General features: G+C 56.2%; 1 protein-coding gene and 1 pseudogene across 2 annotated transcripts; both read left to right on the forward strand.

Annotated features, from left to right (window-relative positions):
• Positions 1-6135: 6135 nt before the first annotated feature.
• Positions 6136-11275, forward strand: LOC135980962 (sialidase-3-like). 2 transcript variants are annotated; one of them, XM_065581829.1, is made up of 3 exons: positions 6136-6411; positions 7322-7552; positions 8372-11275. In XM_065581829.1, exons 1-3 carry the CDS (start codon positions 6409-6411, stop codon positions 9449-9451), a joined length of 1314 nt encoding a protein of 437 aa, XP_065437901.1. In that variant the 5' UTR covers positions 6136-6408; the 3' UTR covers positions 9452-11275. The 2 variants fall into 2 exon arrangements, with proteins under 2 accessions (XP_065437901.1, XP_065437902.1); XM_065581830.1 differs by lacking the exon at positions 6136-6411 and adding an exon at positions 6423-6818.
• A 4325-nt stretch (positions 11276-15600) lies between these two features.
• On the forward strand, positions 15601-21103 carry LOC135980963 (sialidase-3-like; annotated as a pseudogene).
• The last annotated feature ends 628 nt before the right edge of the window (positions 21104-21731 follow it).

The raw sequence follows: 21731 nt of genomic DNA on the forward strand, positions 1-21731 counted from the left end.
GAACCTTAAGAAGCGTCTGTGAGCAGGCAGAATCGCTATGTAAAAGTACACGTCTTTCATTTAGAGGGCGGCGAACCAGTCTCCCGAATCCAGGGAAAGGATAATTGTAGTGAGGGAGACCATGCGGAAAAGACGGTTACTCACCGTTGTAACTGTTGTTCTTCGAGATGTGTTGCTCATATCCATTCCATTAGGTGTGTGCGCGCCGCGTGCACGATCGTGCACGCGGCGCGCACACACCTAATGGAATGGATATGAGCAAGCACTCGAAGAAGAACTTCAACTTTACCATGAACTTGTTGAGTCCTGGCAGGTCTAGAATGGGTCTGAGACCCGCCTTGGCTTAGAGGATTAGGAAGTATCAGGAATAGAATCCCCTGCCCCTTAGCTCCTGAGAAACCTCCTCCACTGCTCGTATGGTGAGGAGCGCCTGCACCTCCTGGATAAGGAGTTGCTCGTGAGAAGAGTCCCTGAAGAGGGGGTGGGAAGGAGGGTAGGAGCAGAATTGGAAAGAATATCCCACTTCCACCGTGCGAAGAACCCAGCGGTCCGATGTTATTTGGGACCACGCACGGTAGAAGTGGGATAGACAGTTCAAAAAACACGGGGAAGGATCCGGTGTTGAGACAGGTGCTCCATCCTCGGGCACATTTTCAAAATGTCTGTTTTGAGCCCAACAAAGGCTTAGTCGGGCCCTGTCCCTGTCCGGTTGGGGGATGAGAAGGCCTAGGCCTGCCATTCCTACCTCTGCGCCTGTAGAATTCCTGCCTTGGCTGAGGAAGATACGGGTGCTGTTGGGGCTTAAAGGGCTTTTGTTGGGTTGCCGGGGTGTGTGCATAGCCAAATATTTCATTGTCCCTCTGGAGTCTTTGAGGCTATGCAGTCTGGAGTCAGTCTGCTCCGCAAACAGATCCACCCCGTAAAAAGGTAGTTCTTGCATAGTTTGTTGAACCTCGGGCAAGAGCCCCAAGGCCTGCAGCCATGAACTACACTATGTAGCTATCCCTGAGGACAAGGTGCGCACTGCTGAGTCTGCAGCGTCCAGTGAGGCCTGTAAAGAGGTCCATGCCAGAGCCTTGCTGTTCGGGGCAAATTCCTAAAGCTGTGTTTGTAAGGTTATTAGTAGTATGATTTGTTATGTTTATATGGAACCCATTTTGTTATCTAAAATGGAGGACTTGGTCATGTGAGGGCAGTTGGAGTGTTTTCCCGCCCTTTCCAACGGTCAGCAGTGGCCCAAGTAGTAAACAAGTTCCAGTATTAACTGGATTTTCCCGGGGATTCTATGGGGTTTCCCTGAGGGGTTTCGCGCTATAGAGTCTATAGAAGAGCGGCAGTGACCTCAGTTCGGGGCTGCCCATCCGAGTGGCAGGTGCGCGCGGGTTTTGCTTCCACAGGTGATTGAAACTCCGGACAAGTGCCATCTCCAGCTATTACTTACCATCTGCAGCAGTTAACTTCCACCGTTGTCATTCGCCTGTGAACACCCGCTGTCATCTCGTGAGCCTGCCGCCGTGTCATCTGGAGCCAGCGAGAAGGACGAGTCATCGAGCGATCTCCTCAGAGTTCCTCTCCAGAGGCTCTGTACGAGCCAAAGGATCGAGGTCCTGAGCGACCATCAGAAGGGTGACATTGTATGTTTACTTACCGTTTGTACTCCACGGGGGTCTAGTTTGGGTCTTGGCTTCAGGCCACAGATGTTCTGAGTTACTGTACCGATAGAGAGAATAAGTTTCTGTTATTGTTTTATGCATTTTTCCCGTTCCCATTTATGTACCTCAGTTTCCCCAAAATAAACACAATGTGTTTCTATACACCTGATTCCACGTGCCTCATTCCAGCAAAGGGAAGGAAGGTTACATAAGCAGGACTAGCTTGGCTACCAACCAGGTGATAGATACTGGAGCTCACAGTAAAGGACTGTGGACCTATATTTTTGTTGGGGGGTTCCTTGCAGCCTTTCCATATTTTATTCCTTGACCTAACATTGCCCCCCTCGACAATTGCCCCAAACTTCTCCCGCTCCCTAAACTTCAGCATTGAGTTCCAGGAGTTAAAGGTACCTGCTCAGGATTGCCTGTTGCTTGGCAATCCTGAGTTGCAAGCCCCCCATGGAGTAAACTTTGCATTTGAATGAATTCAGGCACTTGGTGTCCTTAGATTTAGGCGCTGGGGCTTGCTGACCCTGCCTCTCCTCTCCCTCTCCTTTACTGCTGTCACTACCAGCGAGCAAGGCTGTGGGTGTGTGAACAGGTATTCAAATCCCTTTGGGGGCACGAAGTACTTCCTCTCCACACCCTTAGTGGTGGGAGGGATGGAGGCTGGGGTCTGCCAAATGGTCTTTGCATTGGCTTGTATAGTTTTGATGAGGGATAGAGTGACCTTGGATGGTCCTTCTGGTGCCAGAATGTCCACCATAGGGTCCTTCGGCTCTATCACCTCCTCAGCCTGCAGGTTCATATTCCGTGCCACCCTGCGCAGGAGTTCCTGGTGGGCACGGCTATTTACAGGGAGCGGTCCCGAGCCGGAGGTGCCTGCCATTGCCTTGTCTGGGGAGGATGACGAGGACGCTAGTGGAGGAACTGGGTCCGCCACATCCTCTTGGTCTGGCTCAGGAACTGGGGTGAGTTCCGGAGGAGGTGGTGCGACCGCCGACTCCTCTGCTCTCCTAGGGGTGGGGCGATTGGCTGCTGCCTCTGGCACCGTAGGCTCGGACGCCACTTAGCGTGAGGCCTTGGACTGGGAACCCTGGGCCTGGTGGTATACCATGGGGTCCAAAATGGCCACTGCACTGGCCTGTGCCACTGCGCAGGCCATGGCCGAAAGAGGATTGGGCCAAAAGAAATCTGATGAGGTTCAACAAGGACAAGTGCAGAGTCCTGCACTTAGGATGGAAGCATCCCATGCACTGCTACAGGCTGGGGACAGACTGGCTAAGCAGCAGTTCTGCAGAAAAGGACCTGGGGATTACAGTGGACGAGAAGCTGGATATGAGTCAGGAATGTGCCCTTGTTGCCAAGAAGGCTAGTGGCATTTGGGGCTGCATTAATAGGAGCATTGCCAGCAGATCGAGGGAAGTGATTCTTCTTCTTTGCGTGATTGCTCATGTCGATTCCAATTAGGGGGTGTGCGGGTCCTGCTGCTCCCAGTGGCAGGGCCGGCTCCAGCATTTTTGCCGCCCCAAGCGGCGCCAAAAAAAACATAAAAATAAAAATTAAAAAAGCTCCAATCGGCGGCACTTCGACAGCAGGTCTACCGCTGCTGCTTCATTTTTCGGCAGCAATTTGGCGGCAGGTCCAAGGGATCCGCCGCCGAAGAGCCGAATGTGCCGCCCCTTTCCATTGGCCACCCCAAGCAGCTGCTTGCTGTGCTGGTGCCTGGAGCCGGCCCGCAGAGCCGTGAGTGCAGAGCAGAGTCTGCGGTGAGAGGCGGCGGGGGCAGGTCAGATGGGGGCGGGGGGGACTCGGTACAATGGAGGAGTTGGGGGCAGGTCTGATGGGGTGGAGGGGTCTTGGCGCAATGGGGGGGCGGGGAAGATCTGATGGAGCGGAGGTGACTTGGCACAAAGGGGGTTGAGGGGGCAGATCTGATGGGGGTGGAGGGGACTTGGCGCAATAGGGGGTTGGTGGGGGGCAGGTCTGATGGGGTGGAGGGGGCTCAGTGAAATGGGGGGCGGCGAGGGCAGGTTTAATGGGGCTGCAGGGGCAGGTCAGATGGGGGCGGGGGGGGACTCGGCGCAATGGGGGTGGCAGAGTAGGTCTGATGGGGGTGGAGAGGACTAGGCGCAATAGGGTGGGGGGGGCAGGTCTGAGGGACCGGGAGGGACTCAGCGCATTGTGAGGATGGGGGTGGGCAGGTTTGATGGGCTGGGGGGTGTTGTCAGACATCACTTGTGTGGTGCTCTGCTCTGTTCAATGTTGATAACAGTCGGCTGCGTGGGTGTGTTCCCTCTGTGTGCTGTCCTGGCTCTGCGCAGATCGCTGGCACAGCAGACCTCGAGCGAACCCCCAATGACCACAGACTCCGATAAGGTACAAAGGCCCCTGGCCAGGTTTATTGCCAAACGAAACACAGTCTTTAGCTCCCTGGATCAGATGTCTATAGTTCTGCTAATACAGATATGCTCCCTGTCAATGGACCGGCTCAGACAGTGGCGGGACACTCCACTGCCCCCTAGGCCAGACAAAGTCACCACCCCAGGGATGCATTCTTATAAACAGGTACAAACAGGTTACACATCACTCCTGACGCATTGAGGTACAACTAGGGTTACCATATTTCAGCAAGCAAAAAAGAGGACGCGAGGAGCCCCGCCCCTGCCCCTCCCACTTCCCGCCCCCCCCAGAACCCCCAACCCTCCCCCCGTTCCTTGTCCCCTGACTGCCCCCTCCTGGGACTCCACCCCCTATCTAAGCCTCCCTGCCTCTTGTCCCCTGACTGCCCCAACCCTTATCCACACCCCCACCCCCAGACAGACCCCTGGGACTCCCACGCCCCATCCAACCACTCCCCATCCCCTGACAGCCCCCCCCCCCCGAACTCCCAACCCATCTAAACCCCTCTGCTCCCTGTCCCCTGACTGCTCCGATCCCTCTCCCCACTCCTGCCCCCTGACAGCTCCCCCCCAGAACTCCCAGCCCCCCACCCCCCCGCTCCTTGTCCCCTGACTGCCCCCTCCTGGGACCCCTGCTCCTAACTGCCCTCCAGAACCCCACCCCCTACCTAAGCCTCCCTGTTCCTTATCCCCTAACTGCCCCTTCCTAAGACCCCCCCCCAACTGCCCCCCAGGACCCTACCCCCTACCTGTACCCTGACTGCCCAAAACTTTCTCCACTCCCCCCAAAAAGCCCCCCCTGAACTCCCGACCCCCCCCATTTCTTGGCTGCCCCCTCCAGAACCTCCCTGCCCCTTCTCCTGCCCCCTGGCCCCCTTACTCTGCCGCTCAGACCAGGGTGTTGGGCTCTGTGCGAGCCGGACACGTGGCTGCGCTCCCCAGCACAACACACAACCCGGTCCCTGGCCCTGCACAGTGCTGCTGGAGCGGGGCGCGGGGCTGCCGGGGAGGAGGAGCTGCCGGCTCAGAATGCAGGGGGGGAGGAGGAGCTGCTCTACAGCTGCTCCGGTGTCCAGCCCGTGACTTTCCTGCAGCCCTCCCAGCGGCTCGCTCTGCTCTGCCGGGGGAGGGGGGAAATCCCGGACATTTTGAGTGATTTACAAATTCCCCCCCGGACGCTATTTTTAGCACAAAAAGGAGGACATGTCCGGGTAAATCCGGACGAATGGTAACCCTAGGTACAACCCCTCTACACATTAGGGTGCTGCCTCTCTCCTAGTACATGTTGGTTTGAACAAACAACTTTATCCATCATATCATCCTTTTGACCCTGTCTTTAGGCTGGGTCAGCCTGTTCCCCATTATCTCTGTGGAATGTGTTCGTACCAGAATGTTCTGGTGCCATCCTGGCACATGTTCATCCTATTAGTACTTGATACCTTTTAGATATGTGTATGCGTGCAATTAGCAGCCTTCTCCTTGCCAACTTCTGTGAGCAGGGCCTGCCTCACAGCTTAACTTTGCACTACGTTAGCAAAGTCTTGACCATTACTTTAGTTCAGGCCTCATAGCAGGCCTCCGATACCAAGGGTTTATGTTTCAGGGCCTCATCTTACTACAGGGGAACTTGATACTGTGGGGGATGGCGGGGGCAGGTCTGATGGGGTGGGGGTAGGGTGACCAGACAGCAAGTGTGAAAAATCGGGCCAGGGGGTGGGGGGTAATAGGAGCCTATATAAGAAAAAGACCCAAAAATCAGGACTGTCCCTATAAAATCAGGACATCTGGTCACCCTAGGTGGGGGGGACTCGGCGCAATGGGGGTGGCAGGTCTGATGGGGGTGGAGGGCACTCGGCGCATTGAGGAGGTGGGGACACGTCTGATGGGGTGGGGGGACTCGGTGCATTGGGGGCATGGAGGGGCAGGTTTGATGGGGCTGCAGGGAACTTGATACAATGGGGGTTGGCGGGAGTATGTCTGATGGTGGAGGGGGGGGGACTCGGCGCAATGGGTGGGTAGGGGGCCAGGTCTGTTGGGGGGACTCGCCATGATTGGGGGCAGTGTGTAGGCCTTTTTGAGGTGGGGCGCTGTAGCACGTCTCTTTAGCAGTAATCTTGGATGAAGCAGTGTCTGCAGGGGTGGGGTGGGCTTGGCTCGGCTTAGTAGGGCTTGAATCCCTGCCAGGTTTAGAGCTTCTCCTCTCACTTCTCTTGCTGCTTCTAGGCTCCCTGGTCTAGTTTGTCCCGTTCCCTGCTGGAAAGAGCAGAAAGCCGGGCCAGGAGGGAGAGGCCAGAGCCGGTCTGCATTGGAGACAGCGCTGCGGGGATCCCCTCCAGCAGGGCAGGCACCGGCTGATGGTAAATTACTGCCCTGGGCTGGTGCTGGGAAAGTCTGGGCTTGGAGGAAGGCGCCTGTTTGTCACTTGGAGACAGTGGGGGCCGGGTTCTGATCGCTGTGACGCTGGTGTAAACCCAGAGCCAGAAATTACTCTGGTGTAACTGAGCAGAATTTGGCCCTAACTCAGTGTCCTGGCCCCCACCCCCTGCTGATCAGGGCTGGATCCTGCTCTCATTGAAATCAGTAGGAGCTAAGTCTGTGCTGAGCCCCTTGCAGCATTGGTCCCTGACCTGGTTGCCTGATGCAGTGAGTCTATGGCAGAGATGGGGAGAGAAGCCAGATCACCTGACTTGTGGCTTAACCACAGGGCCATCCTGCCTTCATCCATGTTTCGCTGTGGCCAGCATTTGTTCTTTTTTTAACAAAGGTAAAATGTCCCTCTTCTAATCTAGGTTGATTCCTGGGGGCTTCTCTTTCTGTTTCTTTCCCTTCCTGGCTCTGCACTCCCTCCCTCCGAGCTGTTGTTCGTGGAGTTGTTTGAAAGAGAGGCCAAAGTTTTTCACTGACACTTTAATTAAAAATGTCATGATCGCATTTCTCCTGTCGTTATCTACAAAACCTCAATGTGGGGCTTAAATTGCCCCATCTCCCTTTGAAGTGTGCGGGGAAACTCTGGGTGGCAGCGGCAGAGCATGGAGGAAACAAACTGAAATAAGGATGTGCATAGCTGGAGGTGGGCTGTAACCACGTATGGCTGAGCTCTGCAGCACGCAGCTAATACACTCCGGCCTTTACGGCTCAGGGTTATTACTTGTTCTGTCTGAGGAGCCCAGTACGTTTCCTGTCTGAGCAGGTGGGTGCAGCTCTGTGGCTGAGAGAAGCTCCGTAAGTAGTATAGTTTTAACCCCCTTGATCCCTTTTCTCTCCCAGCTGAGGTCTCTGGTACGTCGAGACATCATGATCAAGGCTTCGATGAGCTCTGGGAAGGTGACTCTCTTCCACCAGGATCCACGGAGTGGGGTCACCTATCGGGTCCCTGCACTGCTGTATATCCCCACAGACACGCTCCTGGCATTCGCAGAGAAGCGCTCCTCTGCCAGGGACGAGGACGCTGAGTACCTGGTGCTGAGACGAGGTCGGAAGACAGGGACTTCGGTCGAGGTAATTCCTTGTGCATTGTTTCCCTGCAGACCCCCCTCGCTTAGTGCCCGCTCTCTGCCCGAGTGTCTCAGCATTAGCGCTTCCCGGGGTTCTGCCTCTCCCTGGATACCTGCACTCCAGGCTATGCACCCCCCAGTAGCTAATGATACTGGCACAGGGCTAGCTCCTGTGAGGGGCAGGGCGCTCCCATGAGGTGCCGGGGGCCTTTACCTGCCTTTTGAAGTCCAGAGGGAGTTGAGGCTGCTCAGCACCTTGCAGGATCGCACCCCTAAGGACTATGATGGGGGAGGAAACCTGGCAACCGTACTGCCGCCCTGGGCTGGGAGGCTCACTCCAAATGCAGTGTAGACGTCCGAGAGAGCAGCTCAGGAGAGGGAGGCCGGGCCGGGGAACTGGCTGGGATTGCGACAGTCCCTTTCCCATAGAGCTAGTGACTGCGTGATTGGCATGTGTCTTGTCTCTAATTGCAGCCAGCTTGTGTCTGGCTGGATCCACATAGGGAGGAAAAGCAGAGCCAAGCAACTAAAGCAGAAGCCAGCGCAGCCGTGAGGGGAGCTGCTGCAGCCCCGCCCGTGCTCCCTTAGGGGAAGGCAGAACCAAGAGCCTAAAATGAGGCTCTTCGATCCCTGTTTTGGCACCTGCTTGGTTTTCAGAAGTGCTGAGGGCCCAACAGCTCCCCCTGGTGGTGGGGTGAAGTGTGAGCTCCATGGCCCATCCAGTTCTGAGGCAGCCATACGGGATGGTCATCATAATGAGGAGTGGGCCCCGCTTGCTTACCCCTCTGACCTACCTGTTCTCGTCCCCTCTCTCCTGCTGCAGTGGGGGCCCAGGGAGTCCTTGACAAGCGCAGTGTTACCGGGTCACCGCACGATGAGCCCCTGCCCGGTGTACGAGCGGAAGAGTCAGACTGTTTTCCTGTTCTTCATCTGCGTGAGGAAGCACGTCACAGAGCAATGGCAGATCTGGACCGGGAAGAACGCCGCCCGGCTGTGCTACGTCTGGAGCGGAGACGCCGGCCAGACCTGGAGCTCCTTAACGGACTTGACGGAGCAGGTGATTGGGGAAGACTTGAAGGACTGGGCCACGTTTGCGGTGGGGCCGGGGCACGGGGTGCAGCTCAGCTCCGGGCGGCTGGTGATCCCGGCTTATACCTACCACATTACCGCTCGCTGCTGCCGCCTGCCACTGCCCTGCTGGACCCTGCCCCGGGCCTTGGTCTTTTATAGTGACGATGGCGGGCAGCGCTGGCACAAGGGTGAGCTGATTAAAGGCATGAAGACAGGGGAGTGCCAGGTGGCCGAGGTGGCGTGCCAGGCCTGTGACCCCGTGTTGTACTGCAATGCCCGCACCCTCTGCCGGTGCCGGGCAGCGGCGCTCAGCACAGACCAGGGGCTGACATTCGAGAGCCCCTCCTCATGCAAGAAGCTGTGCGAGCCGCCTCACGGCTGCCAGGGCAGCGTGGTGAGCTTCACGCCGACAGCAGGGCTTCTAGAGGCCGATGGCGTGGAAGAGCCAGACGCCCCAGCCTACGAGACGACCTGCCTGTTGAACGATGAAAACGCCCCCTCCACCATCCGCAGAAGCACCATGTCATGGCTGCTGTACTCCCACCCGATGGATAAATGCAAGCGGGTCGACCTGGGCATCTACCTCAACCGGTCCCCATTGAATGAGGCCAAGTGGGAACACCCCTGGCTCCTGTACAAAGGGCCGTGTAGTTACTCGGACCTGGCCGTGTTACAGGAGGCGCCAGCGCCGCTCCTGTTTGGCTGCCTGTTTGAGTGCGGGGTGAATTATGCGTGTGAGGAGATCGCCTTCCAGCTCTTCTGCTTTGAGGATCTCCAGAGGGGCAGAGACTCCTTGGAGCAGCAGCCCAAAGCAAAGCTGAAATCCGTCTAGCGGTGTCCTCTGGGGGAGTATGTGAGGCACCTCCCCGCGAAGATCCTCCCCCCCATGAGGCCTGGGCTTCCAAAAGCAGCCTCTTCTTTCGGGTGTCTCTTCTTTGGGGTCCGAGATTTCCTACAGCCTGGTTTGCAGAAGACTTCCTAGGGAACAGGGAAAGAGCGCCCCAAACCCAGCCCCAGCCCGGACCTCCTGCAGCCCCAGCCCTGCCACAGCCGGGGGAGGAGCGCCCCTCCCCCAGCCCAAACTCAGCCCAGATGTTGCACTCCATATGCTTTATAAAAATATGTTTATAAGAGTGAATATGGTGTAACTGGAATATGCTTTATGCAAAAGGTCTCTTGTCAGGTATCATTACAAAGCTTATAATCTACTGAGTGTGTTCATCCTATTTGAATGAATGTATCATTCTTGTATCTGAAACTAGGAATGTGAAATATAACTCTGAGGTCCTATTGTAATTATGCAAATTGTGGGCCATTAATGGTGGCTTGGAATCTTGATGGCTCCTATTGACTAGGACAATTGGCTGTAAATGGCTCTGTTTACTTGCAAACCTCCCTGTATACCTGGGTGCCAGCCTGTGGGTAATGAAGCCTCACAGGACATGTGAACATGTCACATGATCCATCTTAAACCTGGTGCTTTTTCATTTAGAAGGAGGGGTGGAAACCCAGAGAAAGACAAAGGATTCCCACCTTGTGCCAAAGATATAAAAGGGGGTGGAACAGAACAAAGGGTGCTTCCAGTCATGAAAGAGCCCCTGCTTTTCACTTAAGATGCCTGCTGGAACTAACAAAGACTGTACCGGGGAAAGGATTGGGCCCAGCCTAGGAAGGAGTCTAGTCTGTGAAAGAAGCTTATTGGAACATCTTGTTGTGAGAGGCTGCCGGTGTGGTGCTTCTGCTTTCTCCTGTTGATATCACTCGGCTGCGTGCGTGTGTTCCCTCTGTGTGCTGCCCCAGCTCTGCAGATAGCTGACACAGCAAACCCGATGAGAACCCCCAATAACCACAGAGTCTAGTAAGGTACAAAGGCACCTCGGCCAGGTTTATTGCGACCCTGACACAATTTCAGTTCCCCGTAGATTACTTAGTCTACCGGGCATACTGCTAGAAAGTGCCGCTCGGCAATGGACTCAGCTCAGTGGCGGGACTTTCCACTGCCCCCTCAGCCGGACAAAGACACCACCCCAGGGATACATTCTTATACACAGGTACAAACAAGTTACACATCACTCCTGACGTATTGAGGTGCAACCCCTCTACGTAGCAAGGTACGACCCCTCTACGTAGTAAGGTGCCGCCTCTCACCTTGTACATGTTGGTTGGATCAAAACAACTCTATCCATCATTTTACCCTTTTGCCCCTGTCATTGGGATGGGTCGGCCTGTTCCCTGTTATCTGTGGAATGTTCCGGTATAGTGTATCTTGGTACCATGTTTATACTGTAACTATGCTAAATGAATATATATTTATGCAACATCAGCCCTTTCCTTGCCAGCTTCTGTGAGCAGGGCCTGCCTCTGTCTCACAGCTTCACTTTGCTTTATGTTAGCGAAGTCTTGACCATTACTTTGGTTCAGGCCTTAGGCCTCATACCGGGCCTCTGATACCAAGGTTTATATCTCAGGGCCTCCTCTTACTACACATCTCTGAGGGTGAGATTTACTTGTAATCAGTTTCTTAATGTATTAGGCTTAGACTTGCGTGTTTTGTTTTATTGTGCTTGGTAATTCACTTTGTTCTGTCTGTTATTACTTGGAACCACTTAAATCCTACTTCTTATACTTAATAAAATCACTTTTGTTTATTAGTAAACCCAGAGTAAGTGATTAATACCTGAGGGAGCAAACAGCTGTGCATATCTCTCTATCAGTGTTATAGAGGGCGGACAATTTGTGAGTTTACCCTGTATAAGCTTTATACAGAGTAAAATGGATTTATTTGGGGTTTGGATCCCATTGGGAACTGGGTGTCTGGGTGCTGGAGATAGGTGACCTGCTGAGCAGTTTTTGGTTAAAGCCTGCAGCTTTGGGGGGCATGGACCAGACCTGGGTCTGTGTTGCAGCAGGCTAGCATGTTGGACTCAAGAAGGCAGGGTTCTGGAGTCCCAAGCTGGCAGGAAAAATGGGCTCAGAGGTAACTTCAGCATGTCAGGTGACGGTCCCAAGAGGGTCTCTGTGATCAAACACATCGCAGCAGGACTCTGCACTTTTCCTTGTTGAACCTCATCCAATTTCTTTTGGCCCAATCCTCCAATTTGTCTAGGTCACTCTGGACGCTATCCCTATCCTCCAGCGTATCTACATCTCTCCCCAGCTTAGTGTCATCCATAGGTGCCAACTTCCCCTCTTTCACGTGGGTGCTCGACCCCACCCCGCCCCTAGCCCTGCCCCCACTACACCCCTTCCATGAGGCCCTGCTCCTGCCCTGCCTCTTCCTACCCCTTCTCTGCCTCCTCCCCTGAGCGCGCCACATTCCCGCTTCTCCCCCTCCTCCCGGATCGTGCTAACCTGCCAAACAGCTGTTTCGCAGTGGCCGAGCAGGAAACACTGGGAGGTATGGGGAGGAGCGGGGACGCAGTGTGCTCACTTGGGCAGGAGGGGAGCTTGGCTGCCAGTGGGTGCAGAGCACCCACTAATTTTTCCCCAAGGGTGCTCCAGCCCCAGAGCACCCATGGAGTCGGCTCCTATGATGTCATCCATGAATTTGCTGAGGGTGCAATCCATCCCATCATCCAGATCATTAATGAAGATGTTGGACAAAACCGACCCCAGGACCGATCCCTGGGGCACACCACTTGATACCGGCTGCCAACTAGACATCGAGCCATTGATCACTACCCATTGAGCCCGACAATCTAGCCAAGTTTCTATCCACCTTATAGTCCATTCATCCAATCCATACTTCTTTAACTTGCTGGCAAGAATACTGTAGGACACGGTATCAAAAGCTTTGCTAAAGTCAAGATATATCACGTCCACTGCTTTCCCCATATCCACAGAGCCAGTTATTTCATCATCACAGGGGCCAACTTTTCCTGGCACCGGTGAGTGCTCGACCCCACTGGCCCCGTCCCGACTCCACCCTGCCTCACCCCTCCCACACCTGCCCCGCCCCCATTCCAACCCCTTACCCAAAGTCCCCGCCCCAACTCCACCCCCTCCCTGCCCCTATTCGACTCCTTCCACAAGTGCCCGCCCTGGCCCTGCCTCTTCCCAGCCTCCTCCTCTGAGAGCGCCATGTTCCCGCTCCTCCTCTCTCCCTCCTTCCCTCCCTCTCACAGCTTGTTACGCCACGGCAGCAAGCACTGGGAGGGGAAGCGGGGACGCGGTGCGCTCAGGGGAGGAGGTGGAGGTGAGGTGAGTCGGGGGGAGGGGCAGGGCGGGGAGCTTGGCTGCCGGTGGGTGCAGAGCACCCACCAATTTTTCCCTGTGGGTGCTCCAGCCCCGGAGCACCCATGGAGTAGGCACTTATGCTCATCCTTGAAGGCAATCAGGTTGGTCAGGCATGACTTGCCCTTAGTGAATCCATGTTGACTGTTCCTGATCACCTTCCTCTCCTCCACGTGCTTCAAAATGGAGAAGCGCCACTAGATGGCGAAACATGACTGCCAGATGCGGGAAATCAGGGAGGGACTGCGGTGCCAAAAAAAAAAAAAAATACAAATAAAAAAAGCTGCAATCGGTGGCACTTCGGCAGCAGCTCTACCGCCGCTGGTTCATTTATCCCTCGGACCTGCCGCTGAAGAGCCGGATGTGCCACCCCTTTCCATTGGCCATCCCAAGCACCTGCTTGCTGTGCTGGTGCCTGGAGCCGTGAGTGCGGAGCAGAGTCTGCGGTGAGGGGCGGCGGGGGCAGGTCAGATGGGGGCGGGCGGGACTCGGTACAATGGAGGAGTGGGGGGTAGGTCTGATGGGGTGGAAGGGTCTTGGCGCAATGGGGGGGGCGGGGAAGGTCTGATGGGGGCGGAGGTGACTTGGCACAAAGGGGGTTGAGGGGGCTGATCTGATGGGGGTGGAGGGGACTTGGCGCAATAGGGAGTTGGCGGGAGGCAGGTCTGATGGCGTGGAGGGGGCAGGTTTAATGGGGCTGCAGGGAACTCGATATAATGGGGGGCGGGGGCAGGTCTGATGGTGGCGGGGGGGGGACTCGGCGCAATGGGGGTGGCGGAGTAGGTCTGATGGGGGTGGAAGGGACTAGGCGCAATAGGCTGGGGGGGGGCAGGTTTGATGGACTGGGAGGGACTCGGCGCATTGGGAGGATGGGGGTGGGCAGGTTTGATGGGGCTGAGGGGTGTTGACAGACATCACTTGTGTGGTGCTGTGCTCTCTTCAATGTTGATAACAGTCGGCTGTGTGGGTGTGTTCCCTCTGTGTGCTGTCCCGGCTCTGCGCAGATCGCTGGCACAGCAGACCTCGAGCGAACCCCCAATGACCACAGACTCCGATAAGGTACGAAGGCCCCCGGCCAGGTTTATTGCCAAACGAAACACAGTCTCTAGCTCCCTGGATCAGATGTCTATAGTTCTGCTAATACAGATGTGCTCCCTGACAATGGACCGGCTCAGACAGTGGCGGGACACTCCACTGCCCCCTAGGCCAAACAAAGACACCGCCCCAGGGATGCATTCTTATACACAGGTGCAAACAGGTTACACATCACTCCTGAAGCATTGAGGTACAACCCCTCTACGCATTAGGGTGCTGCCTCTCTCCTAGTACATGTTGGTTTGAACAAACAACTTTATCCATCATATTATCCTTTTGACCCTGTCTTTAGGATGGGTCAGCCTGTTCCCCATTATCTCTGTGGAATGTGTTCGTACCAGAATGTTCTGGTGCCATCCTGGCACAGGTTCATCCTATTAGTACTTGATACCTTTTAGATATGTGTATGCGTGCAATTAGCAGCCTTCTCCTTGCCAACTTCTGTGAGCAGGGCCTGCCTCTGTCTCACAGCTTAACTTTGCATTATGTTAGTAAAGTCTTGACCATTACTTTAGTTCAGGCCTCAAGCCTCATACCGGGCCTCCGATACCAAGGGTTTATGTTTCAGGGCCTCATCTTGCTACGGGGGAACTCGATACTATGCGGGATGGCGGGGGCAGGTCTGATGGGGCGGGGGGGACTCGGCGCAACGGGGGTGGCAGGTCTGATGGGGGTGGAGGGCACTTGGCGCAAGGGGGGTGTGGGCATGTCTGATGGGGTGGGGGGAACTCGGCGCATTGGGGAGGTGGAGGCACGTCTGATAGGGTGGGGGGACTCGGCGCAATGGGGGCATGGAGGGGTAAGTTTGATGGGGTGGGGGAACTTGATACAATGCGGGTTGGCGGGAGTATGTCTGATGGTGGTGGGGGGACTCGGCGTAATGGGCGGGTAGGGGGCCAGGTCTGTTGGGGGGACTTGCCATGATTGGGGGCAGTGCGTAGGCCTTTTTGAGGTGGGGCGCTGTAGCACGTCTCTTTAGCAGTAATCTTGGATGAAGCAGTGTCTGCAGGGGTGGGGTGGGCTTGGCTCGGCTCAGTAGGGCTTGAATCCCTGCCAGGGTTAGAGCTTCTCCTCTCACTTTTCTTGCTGTTTCTAGGCTCCCTGGTCTAGTTTGTCCCGTTCCCCGCTGGAAAGAGCAGAAAGCCGGGCCAGGAGGGAGAGGCCAGAGCCGGTCTGCATTGGAGACAGCACTGCAGGGATCTCCTCCAGCAGGACAGGCACCGGCTGGTGGTAAATTGCTGCCCTGGGCTGGTGCTGGGAAGGTCTGGGCTTGGAAGGAGGCCCCTGTTTGTCACTTGGAGACAGTGGGGGCCGGGTTCTGATCGCTGTGACGCTGGTGTAAACCCAGAGCCAGAAATTCCTCTGGTGTAACTGAGCAGAATTTGGCCCTAACTCAGCGTCCTTGCCCCCACCCCCTGCTGATCAGGGCTGGATCCTGCTCTCATTGAAATCAGTAGGAGCTAAGTCTGTGCTGAGCCCCTTGCAGCATTGGTCCCTGACCTGGTTGCCTGGTGCAGTGAGTCTATGGCAGAGATGAGGAAGGAGGAGCCCAGTATCTTTCCTGTCTGAGCAGGTGGGTGCAGCTCTGTGGCTGAGAGAAGCTCCGTAACTAGTATTGTTTTAACCCCCTTGATCCCTTTTCTCTCCCAGCTGAGGTCTCTGGTACGTCGAGACATCATGATCAAGGCTTCGATGAGCTCTGGGAAGGTGACTCTCTTCCACCAGGATCCATGGAGTGGAGTCACCTATCGGATCCCCGCACTGCTGTATATCCCCACAGACACGCTCCTGGCGTTCGCGGAGAAACGCTCCTCTCCCAAGGACGTGGATGCTGAGTACCTAGTACTGAGACGAGGTTGGAAGACAGGGACTTCGGTTGAGGTAATTCCTTGTGCATTGTTTCCCTGCAGACCCCTCTCGCTTGCTGCCCAGCCCGTATGGGATGGTCATTGTGATGTACTGAGGAGTAGGCCCCGCTCACTTACCCCTCTGACCTACCTGTTCTCGCCCCGTCTCTCCTGCTGCAGTGGGGGCCCAGGGAGTGCTTGATGAACGCAGTGTTACCGGGTCACCGCACAATGAACCCCTGCCTGGTGTACGAGCGGAAGAGTCAGACTGTTTTCCTGTTCTTCATCTGCGTGAGGAAGCACGTCACAGAGCAATGGCAGATCTGGACCGGGAAGAACGCCGCCCGGCTGTGCTATGTCTGCAGCGGAGACGCCGGCCAGACCTGGAGCTCGTTAACGGACTTGACGGAGTAGGTGATTGGGGAAGACTTGAAGGACTGGGCCACGTTTGCGGTGGGGCCGGGGCACGGGGTGCAGCTCAGCTCCGGGCGGCTGGTGATCCCGGCTTATACCTACCACATTACCGCTTGCTGCTGCTGCCTGCCACTGCCCTGCTGGACCCTGCCCCGGTCCTTGGTCTTTTATAGTGACGACGGCGGGCAGCGCTGGCACAAGGGTGAGCTGATTAAAGGCATGAAGACGGGGGAGTGCCAGGTGGCCGAGGTGGTGTGCCAGGCCTGTGACCCCGTGTTGTACTGCAACGCCCGCACCCCCTGCCGGTGCCGGGCAGCGGCGCTAAGCACAGACCAGGGGCAGACATTCAAATGCCACTCCTCATGCAAGCAGCTGTGCGAGCACAGCTGCCAGGGCAGCGTGGTGAGCTTCACGCCGACAGCAGGGCTTCTGGAGGCGGATGGCGCAGAAGTGCCAGACGCCCCAGCCCCCGAGACGACCTGCCCGTTGAACAGTGGGAATGCCCCCTCCACCATCCGCAGAAGCACCGTGTCATGGCTGCTTTACTCCCACCCGACAGGTAAACGCAAGCAGGTCGACGTGGGCATCCACCTCAACCAGTCCCCATTGAATGAGGCCAAGTGGGAACACCCCTGGCTCCTGTACAAAGGGCCGTGTGGTTACTCGGACCTGGCCGTGTGCCAGGAGGTGCCAGCGCCGCTCTTGTTTGGCTGCCTGTTTGAGTGCGGGGTGAATCACGCGTGTGAGGAGATCGCCTTCCAGCTCTTCTGCTTTGAGGATCCTCAGAGCTAAAATCCGACTAGCAGTGTCCTCCGGGGGAGTAAGGCGCTCCCGCCCCCCATCGGAGATGCTCACCCCCATGAGGCCTGGGCTTCCAAAAGCAGCCTCTTCTTTTGGGTGTCTCTTCTTTGGGGTCCGGGATTTCCTACAGCCTGGTTTGCAGAAGACTTCCTAGGGCGGGGTAGGCAAACTACGGCCCGTGGGCTGGATTCGGCCCGCAAGCCGTTAAGACAGGCCACAAATCCCACTGGGGAACGGGGTCTGGGGATTGCTCCAGTTCGGTGGTCCAGCCGGGGCCCCGGGTCGGGGGCCGCACCACGCGGGAGCCGTAGCATGGCCCCGCTCCGGGGTACATGGTCGGGGACTGCACCACATGGCTCCCAGAAGCAGCCGCATGGTCCCACTCTGAGGGTCGGGGGTCCCTCCATGCGTAGAAGCTGGAGAAGGGACATGCCACTGCTTCTGGGAGCTGCTTGAGGTAAGCGCTGCTCGGAGCCTGCACCCCTGAACCCCTCCCCATGCCCAACCCCCTGCCCCAGCCCTGATCCCCTTCTGGCTCTCCAAACCCCTCAATCCCACACAGAGCCCCCTCCTGCACCCCAAACCTCTCATCCCCAGCCCCACCCCAGAGCCTGCACCTCCAGCCAGAACCTGCACCCCTTCCCACACTCCAACCCCAATGTTGTGAGCGTTCATGGCCTGCCATACAATTTCTATTGCCTGATGTGGCCCTCAGGCCAAAAAGTTTGCCCACCCCTGTCCTAGGGCCTGGTTTGCAGAGGAGCGAAGCATCCGTCAGTCCATCTGAGATTGAGAACTTGGCCACAGCCCAGGCAGCCGTGCCAGCCTCTCCATTGCCATCCTACTGATGTACCACCACCCTGAGCCAGATGCACCACCGCCAGGGGCCAAAACGCCTGCTGGGGTAAATCAGCTCCCCCATCCCCAACTCAGCCCCGGACCTGCTGCGGACAGGGAAAGAGCGCCCCAAACCCAGCCCCAGCCTGGACCTGCCGCAGCCCCAGCCCTGCCACAGCCGGGGGAGGAGCGCCCCTCCCCCAGCCCAAACTCAGCCTAGATGTTGCACTCCATATGCTTTATAAAAATATGTTTATAAGAGTGAATATGGTGTAACTGGAATATGCTTTATGCAAAAGGTCTCTTGTCAGGTATCATTACAAAGCTTATAATCTACTGAGTGTGTTCATCCTATTTGAATGAATGTATCATTCTTGTATCTGAAACTAGGAATGTGAAATATAACTCTGAGGTCCTATTGTAATTATGCAAATTGTGGGCCATTAATGGTGGCTTGGAATCTTGATGGCTCCTATTGACTAGGACAATTGGCTGTAAATGGCTCTGTTTACTTGCAAACCTCCCTGTATACCTGGGTGCCAGCCTGTGGGTAATGAAGCCTCACAGGACATGTGAACATGTCACATGATCCATCTTAAACCTGGTGCTTTTTCATTTAGAAGGAGGGGTGGGAACCCAGAGAAAGACAAAGGATTCCCACCTTGTGCCAAAGATATAAAAGGGGGTGGAACAGAACAAAGGGCGCTTCCAGTCATGAGAGAGCCCCTGCTTTTCACTTAAGATGCCTGCTGGAACTAACAAGGACTGTACCGGGGAAAGGATTGGACCCAGACTAGGAAGGAGTCTAGTCTGTGAAAGAAGCTTATTGGAACATCTCTGAGGGTGAGATTTACATGTAATCAGTTTCTTAATGTATTAGGCTTAGACTTGTGTGTTTTGTTTTATTGTGCTTGGTAATTCACTTTGTTCTGTCTGTTATTACTTGGAACCACTTAAATCCTACTTCTTATACTTAATAAAATCACTTTTGTTTATTAGTAAACCCAGAGTAAGTGATTAATACCTGAGGGAGCAAACAGCTGTGCATATCTCTCTATCAGTGTTATAGAGGGCGGACAATTTGTGAGTTTACACTGTATAAGCTTTATACAGAGTAAAATGGATTTATATGGGGTTTGGATCCCATTGGGAACTGGGTGTCTGGGTGCTGGAGATAGGTGACCTGCTGAGCAATTTTTGGTTAAAGCCTGCAGCTTTGGGGGGCATGGACCAGACCTGGGTCTGTGTTGCAGCAGGCTAGCATGTTGGACTCAAGAAGGCAGGGTTCTGGAGTCCCAAGCTGGCAGGAAAAATGGGCTCAGAGGTAACTTCAGCATGTCAGGTGACAGTCCCAAGAGGGTCTCTGTGATCAAACACATCGCAGCAGGACTCTGCACTTGTCCTTGTTGAACCTCATCCAATTTCTTTTGGCCCAATCCTCCAATTTGTCTACGTCACTCTGGACCATATCCCTACCCCCCAGCGTATCTACATCTCCCCCCAGCTTAGTGTCATCCATAGGCGCCAACTTCCCCTCTTTCACGTGGGTGCTCGACCCCACCCCGCCCCTAGCCCTGCCCCCACTACACCCCTTCCATGAGGCCCTGCTCCTGCCCTGCCTTTTCCCACCCCTTCCCTGCCCAAATTCCAACTCCTTCCCCAAATCCCTGCCCTGGCCCCACCTCTTCCCTGCCTCCTCCCCTGAGCGCGCCACATTCCCGCTTCTCCCCCTCCTCCCGGATCGTGCTAACCCTGCCAAACAGCTGTTTCGCAGTGGCCGAGCAGGAAACACTGGGAGGTATGGGGAGGAGCGGGGACGCAGTGTGCTCACTTGGGCAGGAGGGGAGCTTGGCTGCCAGTGGGTGCAGAGCACCCACTAATTTTTCCCCAAGGGTGCTCCAGCCCCAGAGCACCCATGGAGTCGGCTCCTATGATGTCATCCATGAATTTGCTGAGAGTGCAATCCATCCCATCATCCAGATCATTAATGAAGATGTTGGACAAAACCGACCCCAGGACCGATCCCTGGGGACATCGAGCCATTGATCACTACCCATTGAGCCCGACAATCTAGCCAACTTTCTATCCACCTTATAGTCCATTCATCCAATCCATACTTCTTTAACTTGCTGGCAAGAATACTGTAGGACACGGTATCAAAAGCTTTGCTAAAGTCAAGATATATCACGTCCACTGCTTTCCCCATATCCACAGAGCCAGTTATCTCATCATCACAGGGGCCAACTTTTCCTGGCACCGGTGGGTGCTCGACCCCACTGGCCCCGTCCCGACTCCACCCTGCCTCACCCCTCCCACACCTGCCCCGCCCCCATTCCAACCCCTTACCCAAAGTCGCCGCCCCAACTCCGCCCCCTCCCTGCCCCTATTCGACTCCTTCCACAAGTGCCTGCCCTGGCCCTGCCTCTTCCCAGCCTCCTCCTCTGAGAGCGCCATGTTCCCGCTCCTCCTCTCTCCCTCCTTCCCTCCCTCCCACAGCTTGTTACGCCACGGCGGCAAGTGCTGGGAGGGGAAGCGGGGACGCGGTGCGCTCAGGGGAGGAGGTGGAGGTGAGGTGAGTCGGGGGGAGGGGCAGGGCGGGGAGCTTGGCTGCTGGTGGGTGCAGAGCACCCACCAATTTTTCCCTGTGGGTGCTCCAGCCCCGGAGCACCCATGGAGTCGGCACTTATGCTCATCCTTGAAGGCAATCAGGTTGGTCAGGCATGACTTGCCCTTAGTGAGTCCATGTTGACTGTTCCTGATCACCTTCCTCTCCCTCGCATGCTTCAAAATGGAGAAGCGCCACTAGGTGGCGAAGCAAGACTGCCAGATGCGGGAAATCAGGGAGGGACTGACTGAGGGGTGGAAATGAGGGGAGCTACAGGATAACGGGGGGAGGGGGCAGAATCGGTGGCCCGAGACAGGCAGGTTTCCACGCTGGGAGCCTGCCTGTCTGGGGAGAGCAGCGCTGGGGCTTTCTCTGTGCAGCTGAGAGGCCAAGCACCTGCAGTGAAAATTCAGCACGTGGTATTGGAAACAGCCTGGCCTAATGGTTAGAGCACAAGCCCCAGGACTGAGTTCTAGCCCGGGCTCTGCCCCTGACTCACTGCCAGACCTGGGGCAGGTCACGGCCCTGCTCCGTGCTTCAGTTTTCCCATCGATCTCCCGGGGAAGGGCCAGGAGATCCCCCCCTGCTGTGAAGCACTGGGAGAGCTGGAAATATCGAATAGGGAGGGTAAGTGGCCTATACAGGAGGCCACACTCAGGCCTGCATTGCCCTCTAGGCCCTGCCCCCACCAGCCGCACTGCCAATGAGTGACGTTTTCCGCAGCCATTTTGGCTGCTATCTCCCATTACTCTCAGTGGGGCTGAAGTCAGCCAGAAGCCGTCTCGGTGTAAGGGGGCTGCTGGCCCCCCACGGAAACTGAGTGGGGTTGTTTGGCTGCCCTGTCCCAATACTGGGAAAGGACCATGGAGAAATCAGCATCCAGAGACTGAGTCCCTGGGGCCAATGCTCCAGGACAGGCTGATTGACAGGGCGGGCAGGCCAATGAGGGAGTCAGAAGCCCGGGGTCCCGTCCTGTGTGAGCTGGAGTTGCCTGACCCAGGGCAGGGCTGAGCTAAGGGGAGGGCGGGGCTGGAGCCGGAGCAACCCCGGGGTGGGGGGGCTGGAGCCGGAGCAGCCCCGGGGTGGGGGTGGGGGCGGCGCTGGAGCCGGAGCAGCCCTGGGGGGTGGAGGGGTTGTGGCGTGCTGTGGAAAAGGATCGGGGCTGGAAGCAGGGCACCTGCTCTGCGTGTGAAGCAGCCCCCAACCAGATAAGAACCTTCCTGTGTTTTGCCCCTTCCCCAAGCTCCCTGTGGATCTACGCCCCGTCCCCTCCAGCACCC

The sequence above is a fragment of the Chrysemys picta genome, chromosome 1 (assembly GCF_011386835.1).
Source record: "Chrysemys picta bellii isolate R12L10 chromosome 1, ASM1138683v2, whole genome shotgun sequence".
In the NCBI taxonomy this organism is placed as follows: Eukaryota; Metazoa; Chordata; order Testudines; family Emydidae; genus Chrysemys; species Chrysemys picta.